The 24,856-nt window shown below is 44.5% G+C and overlaps 1 protein-coding gene across 5 annotated transcripts in view; it reads right to left on the bottom strand.

Annotated features, from left to right (window-relative positions):
• The window catches only part of CFAP36 (cilia and flagella associated protein 36), a 170,991-nt gene that overhangs the window by 108,569 nt on the left and 37,566 nt on the right, over positions 1-24,856 (bottom strand). For all 5 annotated transcript variants that reach the window (XM_068130035.2, XM_068130033.2, XM_078786326.1 and 2 more), the window contains 2 exons: positions 15,096-15,210; positions 4,848-4,938 (listed from right to left, as the gene is read on the bottom strand). In XM_068130035.2, the coding sequence (XP_067986136.1) occupies positions 4,848-4,938; positions 15,096-15,210 (206 nt within the window). The remainder of the gene's footprint in view (positions 1-4,847; positions 4,939-15,095; positions 15,211-24,856) is intronic.

The raw sequence follows: 24,856 nt of genomic DNA, 5'->3' as shown, positions 1-24,856 counted from the left end.
CCTCACCACATGCTTTACCACTTGCCATCACCTTCGTCTTTCCGATATTCACCTTCAGACCTTTTGTCTCCATACATTCCTTCCACTTGTTCATCTTTTCCTTCAGTCCATCCATACTTTCCGCAATCAACACCAGATCATCTGCATACAACAACTCGCACGGTAAACCCTCCTTTACATTCTGAGCCAGCACCTCCATCACTGCTACAAATAGTAGTGGACTTAGTACCGACCCCTGATGCACTCCCAATTTCACCTCAAATTCACCACTGTTCCCGTCCTTCGTCCTTACAGCTGTGCGCGCTCTTTTGTACATTGCCATCACTACTCTGATCAACCATTCCTCCACTCCTAACTTCCTCATTGCCCATGTCAATACTTTGCGTGGAACCCTATCGAATGCTTTCTCCAGATCAACAAACCCAAGAAACAACTTCTTCCTCTTCTCCATGTACTTCTCCTGCAACTGCCTCACAATAAAAAGCGCGTCTGTCGATCCTCTTCCTGGCATAAATCCAAACTGCATTTCGTCGTTCTTCACTTTCTTCCTTATCCTCCTCTCCAACACCCTTTCCAATACCTTCATTCCATGCTCCAATAACTTTATCGCTCGGTATGACCCACAATCTAGAGGGTCACTTTTCCCCTTGTATAGAGGGACGAGGGTACTCAGTTCCCAATCCACTGGAATGCGGCCTTCTTTCACGGCCAGATTACAGATCTCTGTTATTCTCTTCACACCCCAACTTCCTGCTGCCTTCAACATATCTCCCACAACTCCCGTCGGCCCTCTCGCTTTTCTACTCTTCATTGCTTTTATCGCTTCCTCAACCTCCTTCTCAGTTATCTTCTCTGCCGGTCCTAAAACTAGGTTACTCTCTATGTTGCCATCCCATTCATTCTCTGTATTCAACAGCATTTCCATATATCTTTTCCATCTTCCTTTAATTCCATCTGGGTCCACAACGATTTGTCCCACTTCATCCTTCAAGCAACTCACCCCCATCAGATCACACCTCTCTTTCGCTATCTGCTTTGCAATCCTGAATACTGCTCTCTGACCCTCTTCCGAATAGAAGCGTTCTCCAAACATTTTCCTACATGCCTCCTGCGCCTTTGCTACCTCTTTCTTTGCAGCCTTCTTGGCTGCCTTATAACTTTCATGCTCTGCTGTTTCTGCTCCCGTACCCTTCGCCTTCTGCCACTCCTTGAACTTCTTCCTCTTCTCGTCAATCCTCTTTCCAACTTCATCATCCCACCACCATGTTTGCGAGTGCCTCGGTGGTCCTTTTGTCCATCCACATACCTCACCAACGGCTCCCAACAAACTAGCTTTCATTGACATCCAACCACTTTCAAGCTCAACCACATCATCCTCCACCCTACTCAGCCTCTCTTTTAATGCCTCCCTTACTGTCACCTCTTTCAACCTCCACACCTTCATTCTCGGTTGGTACTTCACCCGCCGAGCTCTCCTCGCACCTTTCACCCTCATGTCGCAGACAACCAAGTGGTGCTGTGAAACAGCCTCCTCCCCCGGGATCACCTTTGTGTCCTGGAGGTGCCCCCTACCTCACCTACGCACCATCATGTAGTCAAAGGTTGTCGTCGACCCACCTGACGTGTATGTAACAAGCTTATTATCCTCTTTCTGGAACTGAGTATTACAAATCAACAAATCAGCTCCATCAGCAAACTCCAAAATCCTTTCACCTTCTCCATTTCTCACACCATATCCGTAACCCCCATGAACTCCCTCAAAACCGTCCATACTCCTTCCCACATGTCCATTTAGGTCTGCTCCTACCACAACAACTTCCTCATCTTTCACGTTTTCCATCAGCTTCTCTATTGCACACGAGAACTTGTCCTTCTCTTCATCGCTCCGACCAACCTGCAGAGCATATCCCGAGATGACGTTCACCAAGAGCTTACCAATCATCATTTTCACCATCATCAATCTATCACTCACTCTAGTCACACTCACCACACTGTCTGCAAACTCCTCAGAAAACAGGACACCAACACCATTCACGCCCTCCAGGCACCCTTGCCACACAAACATGTATTTCTGTCCCTGCCTACCCTTCACCATTCTCACACCACTTCCCTTCCATCTCGTCTCTTGCACACAGCATATGTCCACTCTTCTTCTGACCAATACTTCCACCATTTCTCCTGATCTCCCTGTCATTGTCCCTACATTCCATGTCCCAAACCTCAGAAACCGATCTCCACTTCGGGCTGTACCCTGCCCATATGTAGTTGTAATTGTCATGGTTCTCTTTTTGAGGCTATGTTTTTATGGCCGGATGCCCTTCCTGACGCCAACCCTCTTAGTCGTCTCTTACGACACGCAGGGATACGGTGCACCTATTCTAATCCAGGGTACACACTGGGAAACGTTTAAAACATGGAAATTCTGGGGGGGGGGGGGGGGGGGGGGGTAGTGGGGGGGGGGGCATCACAGCTGCGGGGGCCACGTCAGCACCACACCCTTGGAAAGGACTTCGATGCTGTGGAGAGATCGAAGCAAGCCTCCTTGCTCGAGCGGACCGGAAGCGGAAGTATATGTGAGCCGAAGAAAAGAGGAACGAATGAGTATATGTGAGCAGTGATCCTGGGCTATAGGTAGTCTAACCAGAAGGGGGTTGATGGCTGACCGTATGTGCCCTGCAGAAACCTGGGGGAGACAAAGCTTGGAAAGAGCAGAGGGTGCAAGACCAGAAAGGAGAACTCATGCGTTCCTCTTTTCTCCCACCCATGGAACAAACTTCTACCTTCTCTTCAATCTCATTCTTCTCTCCAGGTCTTCAATAGACAAGCTCTTCACCACCATCTTAGATCATCCGCAATCCACAACAACCATGATGTTTTCTACCCTCTTCGTCCTTCCAAATTTCCAATATTCCCTCCTGAGAGTTTCCTTCTGTATCCATCTTGTCCACTCAATTTGCATCCTCTCCTGCTCTGCGGGGAAAAATGGCCTCCAAAGGCGGTTCTTTTTTTTCTTCTTCCTGCCCCCTCATTCCTCCCCACACCCATTGTTTGTCCTCTATCTTGAACTCTGCTGTTGGTGTTCCCCCCCTCTCTCAACTGTTATTTTTGGCCTGTTGAGTCCTGATCTGTTCAGTGCACTAATTCTAGCTCTTCTACAAGCTTCGACGGTGTATAAATAAACAAGAGCGACAATTGCATTGCAATAAATGTCCCCTACCAAGTTTCATGGAATATCAGTAAACACATCCTTTTATTTGGGCGGTGCAAAATGCCTCGTTCAGTGCCGAAAATGATAATGAAAAAAATAACCTGATGTACATACATGAAAAAAGCATGTGCACAGCTTATGTGCATCTATAATAATAAAAGGCAGTGTCTGTCCGTCTGTCTGTCTCCTACATAACTCCAAAATCATGAAACCTAGTGGCCCCAAACTTTGCATGTATACACCTGGACCTCCAACAGATTGCAATGATGAAAACTCGGTGTTTGGGTGTGTTATAACACCCTTTTTGAAGATGAGTATGGAGGTGTTCTTAAGAAAAACCCGAAAAAGCCTTACCAATATGGCGGTACGCCATCTTCGTCAGCCCACTGCCACTGGCTGGGTTCTTAAGCCGCCATTTTATTTCGGCCTATTCAAATATGCCTTGGCTTGGAAACTCCTCCTAACCCCCCCCCCCCTCCCTCCCTCCTCTCCCCCCCCCCTCCCTCCCTCCTCTCCCCCCCCCCCCCTTCTCTTCATATTCCCGTCAGGAAGCGACTCATTGTTACCCAGCAACGTCTGGAACTTTTGCTAGTATATAATATATCGTGGTTATATACCTGGGATCATTGGAATTGCACTGGGCCAGAGACGAACACCCAGGCCTAAGGCCTGAATATCTGTGCTGTTTCATTTAGGGTGGAGTCAACCTAGCTGTCTAGCCAATGGGTGTAAAGCAGTGGGGTGAAGTCAGGCCAGCTGTCCAGCCAATGGGTGTAAAGCAGTGTTGGAGCCAGGGCAGCTGAAAACTGACCCATACATAATAATGTGATATTTCTCAGTTTAAAAATTTCTTTGTAATCTATCTATAATTCCACTAATCTCTGTCTGTGTGTGTGTATGCGACCGCTGTTTCTCGACAACTACCGGTCCGATATACTTGAAACTTGCCAGGTATATTGCTGGGGACCCGAGGATGTGCCTTTTCAAGGTTTCATATTAATCGGACAAGTAGTTACCGAGCTATGTCCAAAAAACGATTCAACCAATCAGAGAGCAGCGAGTTATCACGTGTGCCGAACGTGGCGAACAGACTCTGCCTCGGACGGCACATTTGAGAGCGTATTCATTTATTTCACGTTGGCAAACTATGTTGGCGTTAAGCTATGTTTTAAAACTAATTAAAACTACTTTGCGATTCATCGTAACTGCGATTCGTAACTGCCGTTCGCTTTGGCTTTGCGAATGGACCAAACCATTTCATGTAAATAGAGGGGGGGGGGGGGGGGGGGATTGTCACCGTACTCGCAAGCCGTTCGCTTTGGACCAAACCATTTCATGTAAATAGAGGGGGGGGGATATAATTTTAGATATAGATATAGTACGGGCATGCCCTAGTATATGAGAACTCCATGAAAATTGCTGAAAAGCCCCAAAACTCAAACTTGTTCTGTAACTTATCATAATAAAGCAATGTACCAGGTTTCAGTTGAATATGTTAAAGGTTATGGAAAAAGTGCAGAAGACCACAGGTGAGACAGACAGATGGACGGACAGACAGACAGACGGAGAGCAAACCTTTAGTCCCTTCTGGATGGGGAACTAAAAAAAAGGCCAAATTTACATGACCCACAGTACATACCGTAAGGCTTCCTTCATTTCTTTGAGTTCATGCATCTTCCTCTCCTTGACAATATCCACCCCCTCAAAGCTCATGCATTTAGGTACAATTCCTGTATTTAAAAAAGCATTACAGTATCACAAAATAAAAATATTTTACTTAAAACATGATGAACAAGAACAGCCATTCCTAGAGTGCATGCCTCCGCCAAGCGGAACAGTTTACGTTTGTATCCCACTGATAGGCTGAATCTGCATCAGGGCATTGACCAAAATCTATTCAACTTGTTCTTGTCACCTACGCAACTCATCCACCAAGTTTAGTCATAATTCATTCATAACTTTTTAAAATATTGAGCTATATATCGTTTTTGGCCCTGTCACTCAATGGTGAAGAATCACATAGAAATTCTCTTATCTGGAACCGGATCTTCATCAAAATCGAATCAATTCGGCCTTGTCACATACCCATCCTCTACCCCAAGTTTCATCCGAATGTGTTCAAAACCTTTGGAGATATCCTGCTCACAAATAGACGGACAGACAGACAGACAGACGGGGAAAACATAACCTCCGTCCACCTTCGGTGGCGGAGGTAAAAGTTGAAAATATTTTTTATTTGAGTTAGTCTTGCTTATTTGTGTAACTTGTTTTTTTGGTATTTTTTTTGAACAGTGATGAAGGTTCATTGAAGAGGGATAAATGACAGAGGGGTAACATTGACAGAGCAATGGGAGGAAGGTGGAGGGAAGGGAGTTGGCAAATACAGAGGGGCCAGAGAATGGGGAAGGAACTAACACAGGCTGTGGAGAAAAAACAAAAACAAAATGAGAAAAGAACATAAGAAGAAACGGGGAAAATTAATCAATTAACACACAAGGGAAGGGTCAAACTAATATAAGCAGTTAGTTTGCCAAATGTATCCCTCAAGTGTTGTTACATACAGGTCATAAAAATCAATGTGGTAACTATTACCCCTGATACAATTAAATAAGAGATGGAAGTATATCTTGTTACAGACTCGGGGTTTGGAGTCAACTATGAGGTGGACCACTCTGACTCCTCCAGAACTCCGGCCCTGCAGGCTACGGCTTGTTGGGTTTGCAAGCAACTACGGATGCCGATTGATACGGTCAAACCTGGTAGGGTCCTCACTCTTTTACAAAACCATTACCTCCAGTAGGTTGGTGATGCCAATTGTGCACTCGTCTATTTATTATGTACGGCCGAATGGAACTGTTGATTAAGTACTGACTAATTATGGAGCCAATCGGAGGGGCAGAACTTCCCGTCTATCTAATCTTCCACACTAAAGCGAGCCAAAAGAGAGAATGTGCCGATACAGGCGGATGTAAAAAAGATCCTTAATATAATTCACGGATTGGTGTTTGTTTGTTCGAGTGTGTGTTTGTCACGCTACTCCTCCGACAGTTCTGGCCTGATTACATCCAGACTACATAGGATCAGCATGACCCCCAATTAGTGTATAGGGGTGTTTTATCTTTGCCAGTGGTCTTAGGGTGAGGTGAGAAGGTGAGGGGGAGATGCAAATTCAGGGAGAGTGTATCATGTAGAACCACTCCAGGAGGGAGAGGGTATTAAAAGGCCTCACCCTTTACAGTGCTGTATTCCTTCCTGTACCCACGTTTTCCACTGCAATGAGGTGTTTTGAAGTGTAAACAATGGGCATATTTTTACTTCATGTACGTAACCTGGGTTGTTGGTTATTTTTTTTTCGGGAGCAATTGAGGCAGCTGTCAGTTGCCTATACACCACCCAAAATAAATGTGTTTGTCAGAAGAACGTGTTGCATGCTTGGAACAAGGTCACCCATAGAGCGGTTACTCTGCTACATATTTACATATTTACAAAGCACAACAATCAATTGTGAAATGCAAATACATACAGACACAGCAAGCAATCAAGAAAGGCACAGAAGAACAGATTATAACCCTGAGCACTTATTCCCCTTCTATGGTCTGACTTAATTTAACCACACACAGGATAGGATCATACCGAGGAAACACAGACCAAAAAGAAGAAGATAGAGAAATAGAGCACGGCGTTGGTTCGGCCTTCGACTCACCCCGGCACACATCAACGGACGTGTGCCAATCCCACAATGGGAAGCAACTGAGGAAGGAGAGGTAAGTAAAGCAAAAGGATGTGATTGTGAGTGAGAGCATGAGCTACACTATGTATGTTTTCGTGAAAAATGTGAGGGGTGTATGTAAAACCTCGCCTGGAAGGGTCACGAGGCAACCCATCAAGAGCTATTTATCATCTTGATCCTCTTTCTGAGTCGAGGTAGACAAATAAGGAATTACAGGGCCTTCAGAAAGTATTCACACCCTTGAATTTTTCAAGTTTTGTTGTGTTACAGACTGGATTTAAAATGACTTAAATTGAGATTTTTTTCATCACTGATTGACAAGTAATACCCCATAATGTCAAAGTGGAGTTAAAAAAAATTTGGAGAATAATTTAAAATGAAATACAGAAATATCTAATTTACACAAGTGTTCAACCCCTCGAGTCAATATTTCGTATAATCACCTTTGGTGGCGATTACAGCTTCAAATCTTCTTGAGTTTGTCTATATCAACTTTGCACATGATTTGGATTTGGAGAGTTTCTCCCCATTCCTCATTGCAGATTTTCTCAAGCTCTGTCAAGTTGGATGGGTGCGTCGGTGAACAGGAATATTCACGTCTTTCCACAGATTCTCAATGGGATTAAAGTCTGGGCTTTGGCTGGGCCACTCAAGAATTTTCACATTCTTGTTCTGAAAGATGATCAAGAGAAATGGGAGGCACCTGAGCTAAATTTCAAGTGTCATAGCAAAGGGTCTGAATACTTCTGTCAATGTGATATTTCAGTTTTTTCTTTTTAATAAATTTGCAAAACTTTCTAAAATCCTGTTTTCTCTTTGTCATTATGGGGTATTGAGTGTAGATTGATGAGGGAAAAAATGAATTTAAACGATTTCGGCATAAGACTGCAACATAACAAAATGTGAAAAAGGTGGAGGGGTCTGAATACTTTCTGAATGCACTGTATTCTCGCCCACTCATTCATGGCAGAAAGCTGACATTTTATCACGAACATTGATGCAATAAGTCAGGATATGAGGTCAGATATTTCCAAGGGGATGGTCCTGACCTCCCAAACAAGAGGTCGACACACTCCTTGTACATAAATCAGACAGACCAAAATCCTGTTCTGTTTGCAAAGTACCACCTCAAATGCTAGCTTTCTAACTTCATCCCCTTACACAGTCAATGGAACCCTCGTCCTCTCCCAGTGGAGGTTGGAATACCTAAAATCAATGTTTTACACCCCGTTTTATTCCACCTAAACAACTTACTCATAATACATAAACAACTTCTCCCATGCTCGAGAAAATCCTCTCGACTTTTGCAGAAGACTTGACTCGAAATTGTTTCATATAGTAGTACATCCCACTGACTGTAGTAGTACATCACAAATTGATAAGAAAGCTGCTCTGCCACTTCCTGCTGACCTGTAATTGATTAGAGGCTGGTCTGACAAATGGTTTCTATCGTTCAATAATGGCAATTATCAGTGTTGCCATGTCACTCTGCAAACATTATCAAACAAGAAAAAGATTAATCAGAGATTGCAAACCCTCGCCAGGATGTATTTTCAGTGGTTTTTAAGGCTTTTGTGTTAAAACAAATATGGCGGCCGAACCACGTGACTGATGACGTCATCTATTTTTTTTTCTACATTAATTTATTCCTATGTTATGCTCAAGAAATTTCATCTCGATTGGATGAAGTTTTGTATTTGTCGAATTATGACATCATAATGGAGGCACCTATGGCATCATCATTAAAAATAACCACCTTTAGAGGCCATTTTTCCCCGCAAAGCGGGGGTTGGCCTTTTTCGGGAACCGTGGTTGTTGTTTTTTGGTCCCCTTTTTGAAGCAATGTTTTACGGCCGGATGCCCTTCCTGACGCCAACCCTTTTTGCCGCCTTTAACGACAACAGGGAATTACCAGTGAACTGGTACTCAATTAGCCGACCTCGGAAGGATGACAGGCTGAGTCAACCCCCCTGGCGTTAATTCAGCGATTGACCGGGATTCGAACCCAGGATCCTAGGATCCTAAGCCGGCACCCTAGCCGCTAGCCCAACACCAGGGTATGGCATCATCATTAACATATTTTAATCCCCATGGAGAGTTCTTTACAATGAGCCATGTCTCAATTTTTCTATTCAGCGCTTTCGGAGATATAGAGGTGCAAAGTTTTTCGGTTTTTCCAAGTTGGTGGCCGAACCACGTGACCTATGACGTCATAATTATCATTAAAAAATTCTGCAGGTGGAGTTGCACCTATAGTGAAAATTTCCTGTCAATCGGACCAACGGTTGCAGAGAAAATCATATTTATTCTGTGCGGACAAACAGACAAAAACAAGAAGACGTCATGCGGAGCACGATACTTGCAAAATCGGCCCCCACCCCCAAGAAAAAAAATTCCATTGATACAGCAAATTGTCCATTTCATCAAGATTAAAATTGACAATCTTGATCAAGCTCGGGCCAATAGGAAGAAAAGTGATGATTTTTCAGATGAAAAATGATTTTGGAAGGTTGACCTTGAGTTGACCTTTGACCTTTTGACCTCACAAATAGATAGTTTCCCTATTTAGTGACTCAATGTGCAAATGCTGTTCAATTTTCAAGTCAATCGGATGAAAATTGAGGATTTTAAAAACTTGGCCTATGTTGACCTTTTGGCCTATGTTGACCTCAAAAATAGTTGGTGGTTGAATTCAGTGACCATATGTGTAAATCCTCTTAGAATTTCAAGTCAATCAAATGAAAATTGGTGATTTTAGAAATTTGGCCTATGTTGACCTTTTGGCCTATGTTGACCTGAAATATACTTGGTGGTTGAATGCAGTGACCAGATGTGCAAGTCGTCTTCAAATTTCAAGTCAATCGGATGAAAATTGAGGATTCTAGAAATTTGGCAAAGTTGGTGACCTTTGGCCTATGTTGACCTTTTGACCTTTTGACCCCAAAAACAATAGGCTTCTCAATTGGGACGACCTATACAACTTGGTGAAGTTTCGTGACGATCAGTTTAGAATTGCGACCTGTAGGCCGGTGACAAACAGACAAACAGACAAACAGACAAATAGAACCACAAACGCAACTGACCAATATACTTGAAAAATCTTTAATTTTGCAAGTAATAAGAAGACGTTATGCGGAGAACGATACTTGCAAAATCCGCCCCCCACCCCAAAGTAAAAATAATTCCGTTGATACAGCAAATTGTCCATTTCATCAAGATTAAAACTGACGATCTTTATCAAAGCTCAGGTCAATAGGAAGAAAAGTGACGACTTTTCAGATGAAAAATGATGATTTTGTAAGGTTGACCTTGAGTTGACCTTTGACCTAAAAAATAGTTAGTTTCCCTATTTCGTGACTCAATGTGCAAATGCTGTTCAATTTTCAAGTCAATCAGATGAAAATTGAGGATTTAAAAAACTTGGCCTATGTTGACCTTTTGGCCTATGTTGACCTTTTGGCCTATGTTGACCTCAAATATACTTGGTGGTTGAATTCATTGACCAGATATGCAAGTCCTCTTCAAATTTCAAGTCAATCGTATGAAAATTGAGGAGTTTAGAAATCTGGCCTATGTTAACCTTTTGGCCTATGTTGACCTCAAAAATACTTGGTGGTTGAATTCAGTGACCAGTTATGCAAGTCCTCTTCAAATTTAAAGTCAATTGGATGAAAATTGAGGATTTTAGAAATTTGGCCTATGTTGACCTTTTGGCCTATGTTGACCTCAAAAATACTTGGTGTTTGAATTCAGTGACCAGATATGCAAGTCCTCTTCAAATGTCAAGTCAATTGGATGAAAATTGAGGATTTTAGAATTTTGGCCTATGTTGACCTTTTGGCCTATGTTGACCTCAAACATACTTAGTGGTTGAATTCAGTGACCAGATATGCAAGTCCTCTTCAAATTTCAGGTCAATCGGATGAAAATTGAGGATTTTACAAATTTAGAAAAGTTGGTGACCTTTGGCCTATGTTGACCTTTTGACCAACTCTACCATTTGGTGAAGGTTCGTGAAGATTGGTTGAAAATTGTGACCAGTAGGCCGGTGACAAACAGACAGACAGACAGACAGACAGAACCACAAACGCAACCGACCAATATACCTGGAAAAATATTCGATTGGTCAGAGACCAGATATGCAAGTCCTCTTCAAATGTCAAGTCAATTATGCGAATTTACTTTTTTATCGGCCATTTAGGACAAATATGGAGGTTGAACCATGTGACCGATGACGTCATCATTATTTGTTTTCTAAACTAATTTATTCCTAGATTATGCTCAAGAAATTTCATCTTCATCGGATGAAGTTTTGTACTTGTCAAATGACGTCAAAGTTCAAAGTTCCCGAATGTCAAAGTTCCCGAAACTTCTTCCATGCACATCTCACTCGAGCAACCGTTGCCGAGTCTGATCCACCTTCTCCATTCAGCATGTCTCCGAGGTAGCAAAATGTTTTCACACCTTCCAGCTTCACGCCGTCTCCAAGATCCAACTCAACATTTCCTCCATCTGCAGCTCCCTCTGTGCACACCTTACATTTGAATGTAGCTGCCACACTGGTAAATGACCCTCTCAGACCACTACATTTTTGATGAACCCACTCAGCACACATTGTACATTGAATGAAGTTCACTCCGACACCCTTCCTGCACACAGCACACGGCCACTTCCAAGTTCTTTCCACCTCACCACATGCTTTACCACTTGCCATCACCTTTGTCTTTCCGATATTCACCTTCAGACCTTTTGCCTCCATACATTCCTTCCACTTGTTCATCTTTTCCTTCAGTCCATCCATACTTTCCGCAATCAACACCAGATCATCTGCATACAACAACTCCCACGGTAAACCCTCCTTTACGTTCTGAGCCAGCACCTCCATCACAGCTAAAAATAGTAGTGGACTTAGTACCGACCCCTGATGCACGCCCACCTTCACCTCAAACTCACTACTGTTCCCGTCCTTCGTCCTTACAGCTGTGCGCGCTCTTTTGTACATTGCCATCACTACTCTGATCAACCATTCCTCCACTCCTAACTTCCTCAATGCCCATGTCAATACTTTGCGTGGAACCCTATTGAATGCTTTCTCCAGATCAACAAACCCAAAAAACAACTTCTTCCTCTTATCCATGTACTTCTCCTGCAACTGCCTCACAATGAAAAGCGCATCTGTCGTTCCTCTTCCTGGCATAAATCCAAACTGCATTTCGTCGATCTTCACTTTCTTCCTTATCCTCCTCTCCAACACCCTTTCCAATACCTTCATTCCATGCTCCAATAACTTTATCGCTCGGTACGAGCCACACTCCAGAGGGTCACCTTTCCCCTTTTATAGAGGGACGAGGGTACTCAGTTCCCAATCCACTGGAATGCGGCCTTCTTTCACCACCAGATTACAGATCTCTGTCATTCTCTTCACACCCAAACTTCCTGCTGCCTTATAATAATAATAATAATTCATTTATTTTGTATAGCGCTTTTCATGAAGCCCAAAGGCGCTTAAACATATCTCCCACAACTCCCGTCGGCCCTCCCGCTTTTCCACTCTTCATTGCTTTTATCGCTTCCTCAACTTCCTTCTCAGTTATCTTCTCTGCCGGTCCTAAAACTGGGTTTCTCTCTATGTTGCCATCCCATTCATTCTCTGTATTCAACAGCATTTCCATATATCTTTTCCATCTTCCTTTAATTCCATCTGGGTCGACAACGATTTGTCCCACTTCATCCTTCAAGCAACTCACCCCCATCACATCACACCTCTCTTTCGCTATGTGCTTTGCAATCCTGAATACTGCTTTCTGACCCTCTTCCGAATCCAAGCGTTCTCCGAACATTTTCCTACATGCCTCCTGCGCCTTTGCTACCTCTTTCTTTGCAGCCTTCTGGCTGCCTTATAACTTTCATGCTCTGCTGTTTCTGCTCCCGTACCCTTCGCCTTCTGCCACTCTTTGAACTTCTTCCTCTTCTCGTCAATCCTCTTTCCAACTTCAACATCCCACCACCATGTTTCCGAGTGCCTCGGTGGTCCTTTTGTCCATCCACATACCTCACCAACGGCTCCCAACAGACTAGCTTTCATTGACATCCAACCACTTTCAAGCTCAACCACATCATCCTCTACCCTACTCAGCCTCTCTTTTAATGCCTCCCTTACTGTCACCTCTTTCAACCTCCACACCTTCATTCTCGGTTGGTACTTCACCCACCGAGCTCTCCTCGCACCTTTCACCCTTATGTCGCAGACAACCAAGTGGTGCTGTGAAACAGCCTCCTCCCCCGGGATCACCTTTGTGTCCCGGAGGTGCCCCCTCTCTCGCCTACGCACCATCAGGTAGTCAACGGTTGTCGTCGACCCACCTGACATGTATGTAACAAGCTTATTGTCCTCTTTCTGGAACTGAGTATTACAAATCAACAAATCAGCTCCATCAGCAAACTCCAAAATCCTTTCACCTTCTCCATTGCTCACACCATATCCGTAACCCCCATGAACTCCCTCAAAACCATCCATACTCCTTCCCACATGTCCATTCAGGTCTCCTCCCACCACAACAACTTCCTCATCTTTCACGTTTTCCATCAGCCTCTCTATCGCACACCAGAACTTGTCCTTCTCTTCATCGCTTCGACCAACCTGCGGAGCATATCCCGAGATGACGTTCACCAAGAGCTTTCCAATCATCATTTTCACCATCATCAACCTATCACTCACTCTAGTCACACTCACCACACTGTCTACAAACTCCTCAGAAAACAGGACACCAACACCATTCACGCCCTCCGGGCACCCTTGCCACACAAACTTGTATTTCTGTCCCTGCCTACCCTTCACCATTCTCACACCACTTCTCTTCCATCTCGTCTCTTGCACACAACATATGTCCACTCTTCTTCTGACCAATACTTCCACCACTTCTCCTGATCTCCCTGTCATTGTCCCTACATTCCATGTCCCAAACCTCAGAAACCGATCTCCACTTCGGGCTGCACCCTGCCCATATGTACTTGTGATTGTCATGGTTCTCTTTGTGAGGCAATGTTTTTATGGCCGGATGCCCTTCCTGACGCCAACCCTCTTAGTCGTCTCTTACGACACGCAGGGATACGGTGTACCTATTCTGACCAGGGTACACACTGGGAAACGTTTAAAAAAGGACAAGGACAAAATTATTAGATTTCGGTGAAGATCCGGATGTAGATCCAGCTAGTAGAATTTTTAAGTGATTCTTCACCATTGAGTGATTGGGCTAAAACCGATTCATAGCTCGAAATCTCAAAATGGTATGGACGGATTTGGACGAAACTTGGTGGAGAGGTTGGGTGTGTGACAAGACCTAATTGATTCGATTTTTGGTGAAGATCTGAATATGGATTCGGATACGAGAATTAAATAATTTTTGAAGTGATTCTTCACCATTGAGAGATCAGGCAAAATTTTTAGAAAAGTTATGGATGAGTTATGACTAAAGTTGGTGGACGAGTTGGTTTGATGACAAGAAAAAGCCGATTAGATTTTGGTTCAGGTCCGAATCCAGATTCGGCCTATCAGTGGGATAGAAACCATAAGCTGTTCAGCCTGGTGGAGGTACTGTATGTGCTCTACAGAGTGCCCTTCTAGTTCTTCCATGTGGTCATCCACTAACTGCCTCCTTGTTAAACTCCAAAAATCTAGCCTTACCACACTGCCTGGTCCATTGCACTCTTCCCTCAAGGGCTTCAAGCAAATAGTGCATCATCATTTTATTTCATCCTACAATCCATTAACTCCCCTAACCCATTCCTCTTTGTGTAGCTTACCATGTCTCCTCCCCTCATCTCTATATCTATATATATATATAATATATATATATCTATATATATATCTATATATATATATATATCTCTCTCTCTCACTGTCCATCCATGCCCTTACTTGTGTATAACTATGGCCCCACTTTCAGTAGGCTGCCATTTTACCTTGTCTCCTCGCTCTCCCATGAGTCTAGATTATGTATACAAAAATATGCTGCAATAAATTAATCAAAAGTATGTCCAGCGAACTCTTGATAATTTGTATACTTTTCAATCCATTCCCATTTTTACAGCAAATATCAAAGAAAGTGTTTTTTTTTATGGAAGTGCAGAAAAATCATAAACACATGTCAAACTCACCATGCTTCTCTTTGAGGAGATCCAAAGCCTGGAGTTCAAGCTCAATGTTTTTCTGCACCATAAGTCCTTTGAAAAGTTCAAAATCATCAGCAGCCAACATGGGCTCAAGTAGCATCTGCAGCAGACAAAGTTGTAATTAAGCAGTAAGATTTAATTGCAATACCATTTGTCAGAATAAATATGTTTCCTTGATTTCTGCATTTATCCAATGCTACATGCAACATTCAGTCATACGCGCAAGTTCATCATAAATGTACAGGGCAAAAGTATGCAGACTCTCTCTTGCTGAGAAAATATTGTTTCTATAAAAAACATTCAAGGTTGCTCCCACGTCATAAGCGTGAGTTTACAGTTTCTCCACATGTGCCCATGTGCACAAATAAATGATCCCCGTGCGCCATTTCGGGGCATACAGTCATACATGCATAAAGAAGAAGAACATACTGCACATCCACAGCCACACCTACTCCATTATATCACCATCTCCCCCTCCACTATCACTCGCACCACCATCCCATGCATCACCAGCCCCCTTCCCCATTTCCCCCCTCACTCCACCATCAACCCCCACCGATCACTCTCCACCATTCCTCACTGTACACATACTCCCTTCCCTCCACCATTCACCATTTTCCCCTTGCTTCCCCCCACATCCATCACTCCTGGTAAAATACCTCACATTTGAACGGGATTTGATTACTTATATCTTCCTTCCTTAACTGCACATCCATACTTGAAAAACAACACTTATAGTGTTAATTTGAACCTACAGATCAAAATGCTACCTCTTTGGTTGAAGATTTTTCTTAAATTATGATATAAACGGCTAAAAACCGTTGAGGGTGTGCATTCAACTCGCTCAATTTTTTTTATTTTTATGATTTCGATTATATTTTATTTATTCGACAGACGATCGGATTTATTTTTCAAAGCAAAGGTGATGTCTACCCGATATTAATTTGTTACATTTTGGCGAAATGGGCGAAGAAGGCCACTTTGAAGTCCCTCCCACCCTCCCGTTTCGTTGTGTTGTGTTCGTGTGTGATGCATCTTAGCTCTATCAGTAGTCTGCAGTCGTCAAGGATGGTCCTGCTCCGTGCGTAGTCGTCCGACGCGGCTCCAGTGTCGGCGCCAAGCAGGCCTCCGCGCACCCTTATCCATTAGGCCTCAATAAGCCCCCCTCCGCACACTGCTGGGCCACCGAGCCACTCGATCGCCCCGGTCTCGCCCGCTCCAGTCGCAAGCCTCGCTCGCACGTGAACGCCAGGGAGGAGAATCGACGACGCTCCAACATCCGTCGTTTAGAAGGCAATTTGTGGATCGGAAGGGAAGAGGTCCAAATGGGAGGGAAAGCGAGGGCAGAAAAGGGTCCAAACGAGAAGGAAGCCAAAACGAGAAGAGCCAATGCAAAACGGACAGTCCAGAGCAAGAGGGCCAAGGGAAGAGCGAAAATGCCGGCGAGCAAGAGATTTTACTCGCCATCACGTGACGACAGCCCTCCTCTCCTCCAACCAGCGCAGCGCCCCCAACCTCTCGAATCTTCCGATCGCGTTGGTGTCCTCTCATTGGTCGAGCGCTTTTTTCCCCTTCGTGTCATGCCATCAGTCGGTGCCCAATCAGTATGTCACTCCTTCCACCAATCACGGGGAAGCTTCCTGCCCTTCCCTTGACCAATCACACGTCCTCCCCTACTCTGCCAATCGGTGCCCTGCTTGTTGCTCGCTCCTCTCCCCGGCCAATCAAGAGTCCTTCTGGGCGTGGCTCTCAGCCTGCCTGGTCATGTGTCATGTGTGTTTGCCATGGCGCCGTAGTATGCGGTCGCTTCCTGCTTGTCTTTTCAGTCAGTCATTGTAGCGGCCAGGTAATTAATTAATGTGGTGCACTAATGGATCTATCTACTGTATTAGAGTGTGTTGCCATATGGGACACCGTGATAATCACAGAGGTTTGACATTCCAGAGAGTTACCCAAATCCTTATTCTACCTATCACCCAATCATCCTCGTATGATCACAGGTACACACTTAATCCGACATTTGGGCTGCAGAACCTATTACATCGAGATTCCCTATCCCGACAGACGAAGCACCTACCTATGCAAATCTACCTGGACCTAGATATGCCCTACCCAACTGACATAACAATAGATATCGATACATTACGAACATAATTGCCTTCGCCGATTTTGAGAATACTTTTGTGCATAAGGCAATTTTTCTAAAAATAAAAATCGCGTTTTTTGGATTGAAAATTAGTTTGATCGTCATGAAATTTTCTGGAGATGTTGGGTATAGTCAGGCAATAGTGAAGAATTTTTTTTTTTCCAAAAAACGATCGAAGGCAATTATGTTAGTAATGTATCGATATATATATATATATATATATATATATATATATATATATATATATATATATATATATATATATATATATACATATATATATACATATATATATATACATATATATATATACATATATATATATACATATATAAATATACATATATATATATATATATATACATATATATATATATACATATATATATATATATATATATATATATATATAGACTTGGCATTTAATATGGAATATTTTTTTTGTGGGGGTGCACTTACTTTTCAAGATGACTTAGAACCAAAAGTTCATTGGAATTATGTTGAAACTATTCTAGATTTTGTTAATGTGACCTTTAAAAGAAACAAAAAACACATTTGACATTTCTAAGCAAATAAATTGATCCTTGAAAGTGATGTAAACTGATATCGAACTCAATTCATGGATAGTACTGTGTTAAACTTCTGTACGTTTTCCAGAAGTATCTCTTTATTTTGCACATTAGCCAAAAAAATTTTCCAACAAAAACAAAAGCTAAATTATGACTGGGATTACGGACAGTAAAATTACAGTTCAGTACTTCGTGTAACCCCCACGAGCATTCATGAGAGCACATACACGCTGAGGCATGCTGTTCATGAGATTTGCCAAGGTTTGGACAGGAATCGCTTGCCATGCAGTGACAATAGTCTGCTGCAATTCACGCACAGAGGTCGGCTGCTGGTCCAAGTTGTCGATTTGACGTGTTAATTCTGCCCACAAGTTCTCTATCGGATTCATATCCGGGGACATGGCAGGCCACTCCATATGCTCTACACCACGGTCAGCAAGAAAGTGTTGGATCATACGAGCATGATGAGGCCATGCATTGTCATCTTGGAAGACAAAGTTTCCTCGAAAGGCTGCACGAGCAAATGGAAGCTATGTTTCTTCCAGAATGACCCTGTACCTGAACTGGTTCAGGTTTCCGTTCAGAACAACCAGGTCAGTTTTGCCCCCTGCATGAAAAGCAGCCCAAACGGTCACCCCACCACCTCCAGCATGGACTCTTTGCACTATACAATATTCGTTGTAGGCTTCATGCACTTGTCTGCGCACTCGGACGCGGCCATCTTGACGATAGACCAGAAATCTAGACTCGTCACTGAAGGTCACGTGATTCCAGTGTCCTGGCTGCCATTGACGGTGCTCTCTGGCAAACTGCAATCGGCAGTGGCTGTGTTGTCTGGTCAGGCGTGGCTTTCTCGGGGGACGCCTGGCACGATAGCCTGCTTGAACCAGTCGTTGGTTGACTAGCCTTCTGGATACAGGCACATTTGTCAGTTGCTGCCACTCAGCCCTAAGCCGATTAGCTGACTTGGTACGGCCATTGCGGACTAACCGGTGCAGCTGGCGATCATCTCTCCTTGTGGTTCTGCGTGGACGTCCTGGCCTCGGTATTGGAGTAGGGACACCCCTCTGAGCATTTCGTTTCAGGATCTTTGACACCTGTCCTTGAGTGATGCCATACTGCTGAGCAATAGCACGATGTTTCATTCCAGAATTTCATAAAGCCACCACATGACAAACAGCATTGTCAAGTTGACGGACCATCTCCAGAGGAAGCGGCAATAACTTTTGTAGACGTGCAGCAGTTGTTTTCCACTAATACAGAACGCAACAACCCTTATATACCCAATTGTGAAGCCAATCGTCAAATGTACCTGTCCTTACATTTTGTCACGCCACCTGTGATATAATCCTGTTATTGACTTCTTGCTGCGAAAGACAATCAGTGACATGGTTCTTTCAACAAAGACATCACAGAATGGTAAAATAAACTCACCAGATTGATATACTGAGTTCAGAAAGTAAACCCAAGTCAAGAAAAAAAAAAATATTCCATATTAAATGCCAAGTCTGTATATATATATATATATATATAATTATATATATATATATATATATATATATATATATATATATATATATATATATATATATATATATATATATATATATGCCGTGCATATGTATGTATGTATGTATGTATGTATGTATGTATGTATGTATGTATGTATATATATATATATATATATATATATATATATATATATATATATTATAATAGGCTACGGTGATTCTGTCTGTCTGTCTGTCTGTCTGCCCGGGGGTGTGGCTTACTCCGTTTACAGAGTAGCTCCACCCATTCTTGGAGAGGCTTCATGTAAACAAATATCCACCATTTTATTACCTCAAATAGCTTTGAGGCCTGTTTTGTTGGGCCCGTGCTGTCTTTCTCTCTCACACAGGTTTATTTCAATTCTAATTCGATATATCATTTCATTTTTAACAGTCGCTAACATAGTTTTAGATTCGGTTGAAAAAAAACGGGAAGAGAATCCCATGAAAGTTTCCGTTTATAGAACGAAATGATTTCTCAAAGGCCTATAACATAAAGCCCATTCATTGAGTCACCCTCATGATTTTATCTCGAATTCACCATCTGATTTAATTTTTATCGATGGTTTTAGACTCGGTGTCAGAAATAATTGAGAACATTCGCGCACACACGGGAAAATGCAGAGATATTTTTTTAAAATCACGCTACGATGATACACGAAAATACACCGCCTAAAATAACATTAGGGGAAAATGTCGACATATATTAAAAATTCGCTTTTTCTTTTCCGTTAAGATATATTACTTTTACTTTTGATGACAGTCGTCACAAAAACGACATATATTTCTTCGTTCTTATTTCATTCAACATTATTATCCAGAAGTAAAATATGTTTCAGGAAATTACAGAGAGATATTTCTTCGTTTTTTTTGTTAATAGTTATGTGCGCATACACTTTAAATAGGTTTATTTGAAATCTTTAATTTTCACAATGTCATTTACTTTCCATTTGTCATTTGATGATTACGAGACACTTCCTCTTGAGGATCGTGACAATTCATGCGTTGCGTGGAAACTTCCATTTCCAAAATGAATGAGACGGTCGATGAAGAACGCAGACTTGAACAGGATGTAGCAAGAAAACGAATGAGACGGGCGAACGAGTCCGTCGACGAACGTCAATGCAAACGTGAACATCATGCAGCGAGAAAAAGAACGAGACGGGAGAACCGCACAGGATGCTGCTGCAACAACGATGAGGAGGGTTGGAGAGGACTGAGGAGCGAGGGGTTGGAGAGGAGTTAGGGGTTGGAGAAGACTGAGGGGTTGGAGAGGGGTTGGAGAGTGAGGAGCTCGGGGTTGGAGAGCGAGGAGTTGGAGAGTGAGGAGTTAGGGGTTGGAGAGTGAGGAGCTAGGGGTTGGGGAGGAGCGAGAAATTGGAGAGGAGTGAGGGGTTGGAGAGTGAGGAGTGAGGGGTTGGAGAGCGAGGAGTTGGAGAGTGAGGAGCTAGGGGTTGGAGAGTGAGGAGCTAGGGCCTGGAGAGTGAGGAGCTAGGGGCTGGAGAGTGAGGAGCTAGGGGTTGGAGAGTGAGGAGCTAAGGGTTGGAGAGTGAGGAGCTAGGGATTGGAGAGTGAGGAGCTAGGGGTTGGAGAGTGAGGAGCTAGGGGTTGGAGAGGAGCGAGAAATTGGAGAGGAGCGAGGAGTTGGAGAGTAGGAGCGAGGGGTTGGAGAGTGAGGAGCGAGGGGTTGGAGAGTGAGGAGCGAGGGGTTGGAGAGTGAGGAGCGAGGAGTTGGACAGTGAGGAGCAAGGGGTTGGAGAGTGAGGGGCGAGGGGTTGGAGAGTGAGGGGCGAGGGGTTGGAGAGCGAGGAGCGAGGGGTTGGAGAGCGAGGAGCTAGGGGTTGGAGAGCGAGGAGCAAGGAGTTGGAGAGTGAGGGCCGAATGGAGCGGATAGTGAGGAGCGATTGGAGAGGAGAGTGAGGAGCGATTGGAGGGGAGTGTGAGGAATGGGAGAGGAGTGTGAGGGATTGGAGAGGAGTGTGAGGGATTGGAGAGGAGTGTGAGGGATTGGAGAGGAGTGTGAGGGATTGGAGAGGAGTGTGAGGGATTGGAGAGGAGTGTGAGGGATTGGAGAGGAGTGTGAGGAAGTATTGGAGAGGAGTGTGCGGAGGAGTGGGAATGGAGAGGCGTGAGGGTGGAGAGAGGAGAGTGTCAGGTGGAGAGGAGTGAGGGGTCACATATTATGTGAAATAAATAAATTGTGTTCATTACACCATTTCTGGATCTGATGAATTGCTAGTAACCATTTTGTAAAATTTAATGTGCAGCATCTAAATCAAGATGTCCAAATGTCACACACGTCCATGCCCGTGGAATTCCCACGGGTGACCCCACTAGTGTATATATATTGTTGCAGATCTCAAAGTCAGCCTTCCCCCTTACCAAGGGGGGATTAATCCATTTGTCTTTTTACTAGCCGACGTGATCCGGGGCTATGACGTTCCTTCCGGTCTCCGTTGGGTAGGGTCGTAGGCCGAATTCCTAATACCTAATTGCCAACGCCTTCCAGGAAGCAAGGAAATAACCCCGCCCGAACCACGGTTTTAGTGGAAACGCCGAGCGATAGTGAGCTGTGATCCGGGCCGTTAATAGGTACTAAACCCGATCCGAGCGGTTCCGAATCGTGCCAAGTTTACCCAATGGAGGAAAAGACTGGTACGGTCAGATTAGGGAGAAACAGGAAGAACAGATCGGTTTATTACAGTTTGTACAGGAAGGAGGAGAAGAACACACTGTGAAGCTTATACAGTCTTAACTTATCCCAGGACAAACGGGCCGTCACACACAGACACACTCACACGGGGATGTAGATGGTCAGGGTTGATGGTCCAGGGATGATGGCGTCCAGGCAGCTCACTCCGGTCCCCGACTCGTACCGTGAAGGCGACGGTCAGGCGGCAGCGGCCAGGAACTCTCCTTGTGTCGTTTGCGCGGAGCGGACAATTACAGGGCAGAATGCGGGCGAAAGGTAGGCTGGCTTGGCGGTTACACTCGCGGCTCAACCGCATACGTATTAATCGGCAGCTCGCACGCGCTTCTTAATGCGTTTTCCTCACGAGGCCTCTTTGCACAATCATGTCGCATAATTCCTCTTTCCCAAGCGCGATTCCTTCAGTCCTCTTCACAATGCGCAAGCCCCAAACATGTGAGTCCTCTCCGCACAGTCCTCTTGATACGAGCTCGCTCAGTTCTGTCACATCGATCAGTCCTCTGTAATGCGCGAATCGTGCCAGTCCTCTCGAATCGATCAATCCTTTTACCACGAGTGCAGTTGCGTCAGTCCTTTATCACGAAGTTCTCCTCACGAGTCCTCAAGTCCTCTTTCATGCGCAAATCGTGCCAGTGCTTTATCACGAAGTTCTCCTCACGAGTCCTCAAGTCCTCTTTCATGCGTGAATCGTGCCAGTCCTGTGGAAGGGCTTTGTGTGCGCGTTTATATAGCGCCGCCCAGCGAACCCTCTGGAATTTGCCAACCGCGCTCTTACCACACCCCTTAAGCCATGCCCACCGAGCCCTGGTTGGTTGTTGGCTCTTACCGGCTCCGCCTTTGACGTGCTGCTTTACGTGGCCACACCCCGACCTCGCGCTCCTCCCCATTTTCCAGGCCAACCTCGTGGCCACCCGACTAGTTTGGGCGAGCACCTGGCAGCTAACGCTGCCGGCCCAACGCGTAACAAACGAGGTGGATTAGCCGAATGGGGCACGGGATGGATGCTGCTCAACGAGGTCAATTTGGAGGGTGGAGGCAAAATGGACGGGGCCTACTCTTATTTATTTTACACAACGCAGGTATCACTATTGGAAATGGCCTTATTCTACACACATACTATGACATAACTAATGTTCTAAGGTGGCCTACGTGTTGCGTATGGACTAACTATGGGGGCAAACCTTTAACCTTTATTGATGTTATATGTACATTCTCAGAACCGCAACACTGCACCCCTCCTTCGCCAAGCTCGTCCCCGAGCCAAACCCACACACGTGAGCACGACCGGTTCTGATGCAAGGGTCAGGACTACTTTTTAATTAGTGTGACACTTAGGTGAAGTTTCCCTCTACATTTAACCTAGCACCCTGTGTGCGACAGTTTTAAACACTAGATATGTCCCACCTACTGCGTTGTGTACTAACTAACAGACTCACGCCCACAATTAACCGAATTACGGAAAGAATTCTCAAACTATACATAAAGCCGGTGGGGAGCACGTTATTTACAAGACTACTAATTATTTACAATACTACAACCCAGGACCTGTTCTTTTGTGGGAAAAGAAATTTGGAGGAGAGAAACACAGAATGCACTGCTCCAATACACCATACACCCATATTCACTATAAATGCACCATCATGCACAATCACCAAAATGCACAAAAACATTTCAGAATAAATCCTGATGTCTTGTGCTTGGCTGCTGGGCTGCGGCGTCTTCTTGCTTCGTCTTCGGTGTGTCATCATAAAACTTAACGTCTTCTTTCCTGACACACCAAAGGAAATTAATAAAAAGGCACAAACCGTGTCCGTTTTTATATTGGCTAGCAAGGCCAACTTAGGTGGTCCGACTGCATGGCATTGAGGCCACTTAAAACAGTGGTCCGCAGGGCAAGGTAATGTTTGCCGCAATTGTCTGCCCCAGCAAAGGTGCCAGGCCACAAAACGTGTGGTCCATAAGTGTACCGGTGCAGGCAACAGGTAGCAGGGTGCAGCGCAAAGGTGCAGCCGCACAGTTCAGGGTACCTGCACACTCCCCTCAACAAAAGATATTGGGTCCATGGTTGAGGAGGAAGACAAAGCAGAGAGAGTCAGCGAGGGAGAGGGCGCAAGGGTACAGGTCATCACAAGGTAATGCAACATGAGGGGAGCGGGAGAGCGAGCGGAGAAAGCTCGTCCCTAGCCGTTCGTCACCCCCCATGTCAACCTACACTACCCTTGCCCCTCCCCGTATTTACACTTTACAATTTACAAATTCCGTCTCTACCGTCCTGTCTTTTCTATCCCCCCTCTATACCAAATTCGTTCCCAATCCCTCCCAGGAAGGAAGGGATGGAATACACACAATGTCTCACCTACGTCATGATGCGTCTTTCATTCCAAATATTTGCAAAAACTGGTGTGGAGTTCTGTCACCTTGGTGAGTGGATGCAGATGGTGCAAAGAGATTTCATCCTAACTATCCTCCAATAACATTAACTCTTAAACTACCCGGGGTCTTGCCCTGCCAATCCAATTGGCCATCTTTACTCGATGTGGTTCTAAAAACCAATTCCCATTGACCATCCCTGTGGTGCTCTTCCAATTTGGGGTCTCACTCCCCCAAATTATCCAAACTGTGCCCTCACACAGATTCGGGGCTGGGTCGTGTGGCTCTACCAGCAGGTCTACCTACCTACGCACCTCCGCCACTGATGTCGCCACCCGAGCTTGCCTAGCTCCTCAACTACCCTAACCTGGGGAAGGCCCTCCTGGCTCTCGCACCCCGTG

This window comes from Myxine glutinosa, chromosome 11 (assembly GCF_964187855.1).
Source record: "Myxine glutinosa chromosome 11, kmMyxGlut1.1, whole genome shotgun sequence".
Lineage (NCBI taxonomy): Eukaryota > Metazoa > Chordata > Myxini > Myxiniformes > Myxinidae > Myxine > Myxine glutinosa.
This window is presented reverse-complemented; position numbering and strand designations above follow the sequence as displayed.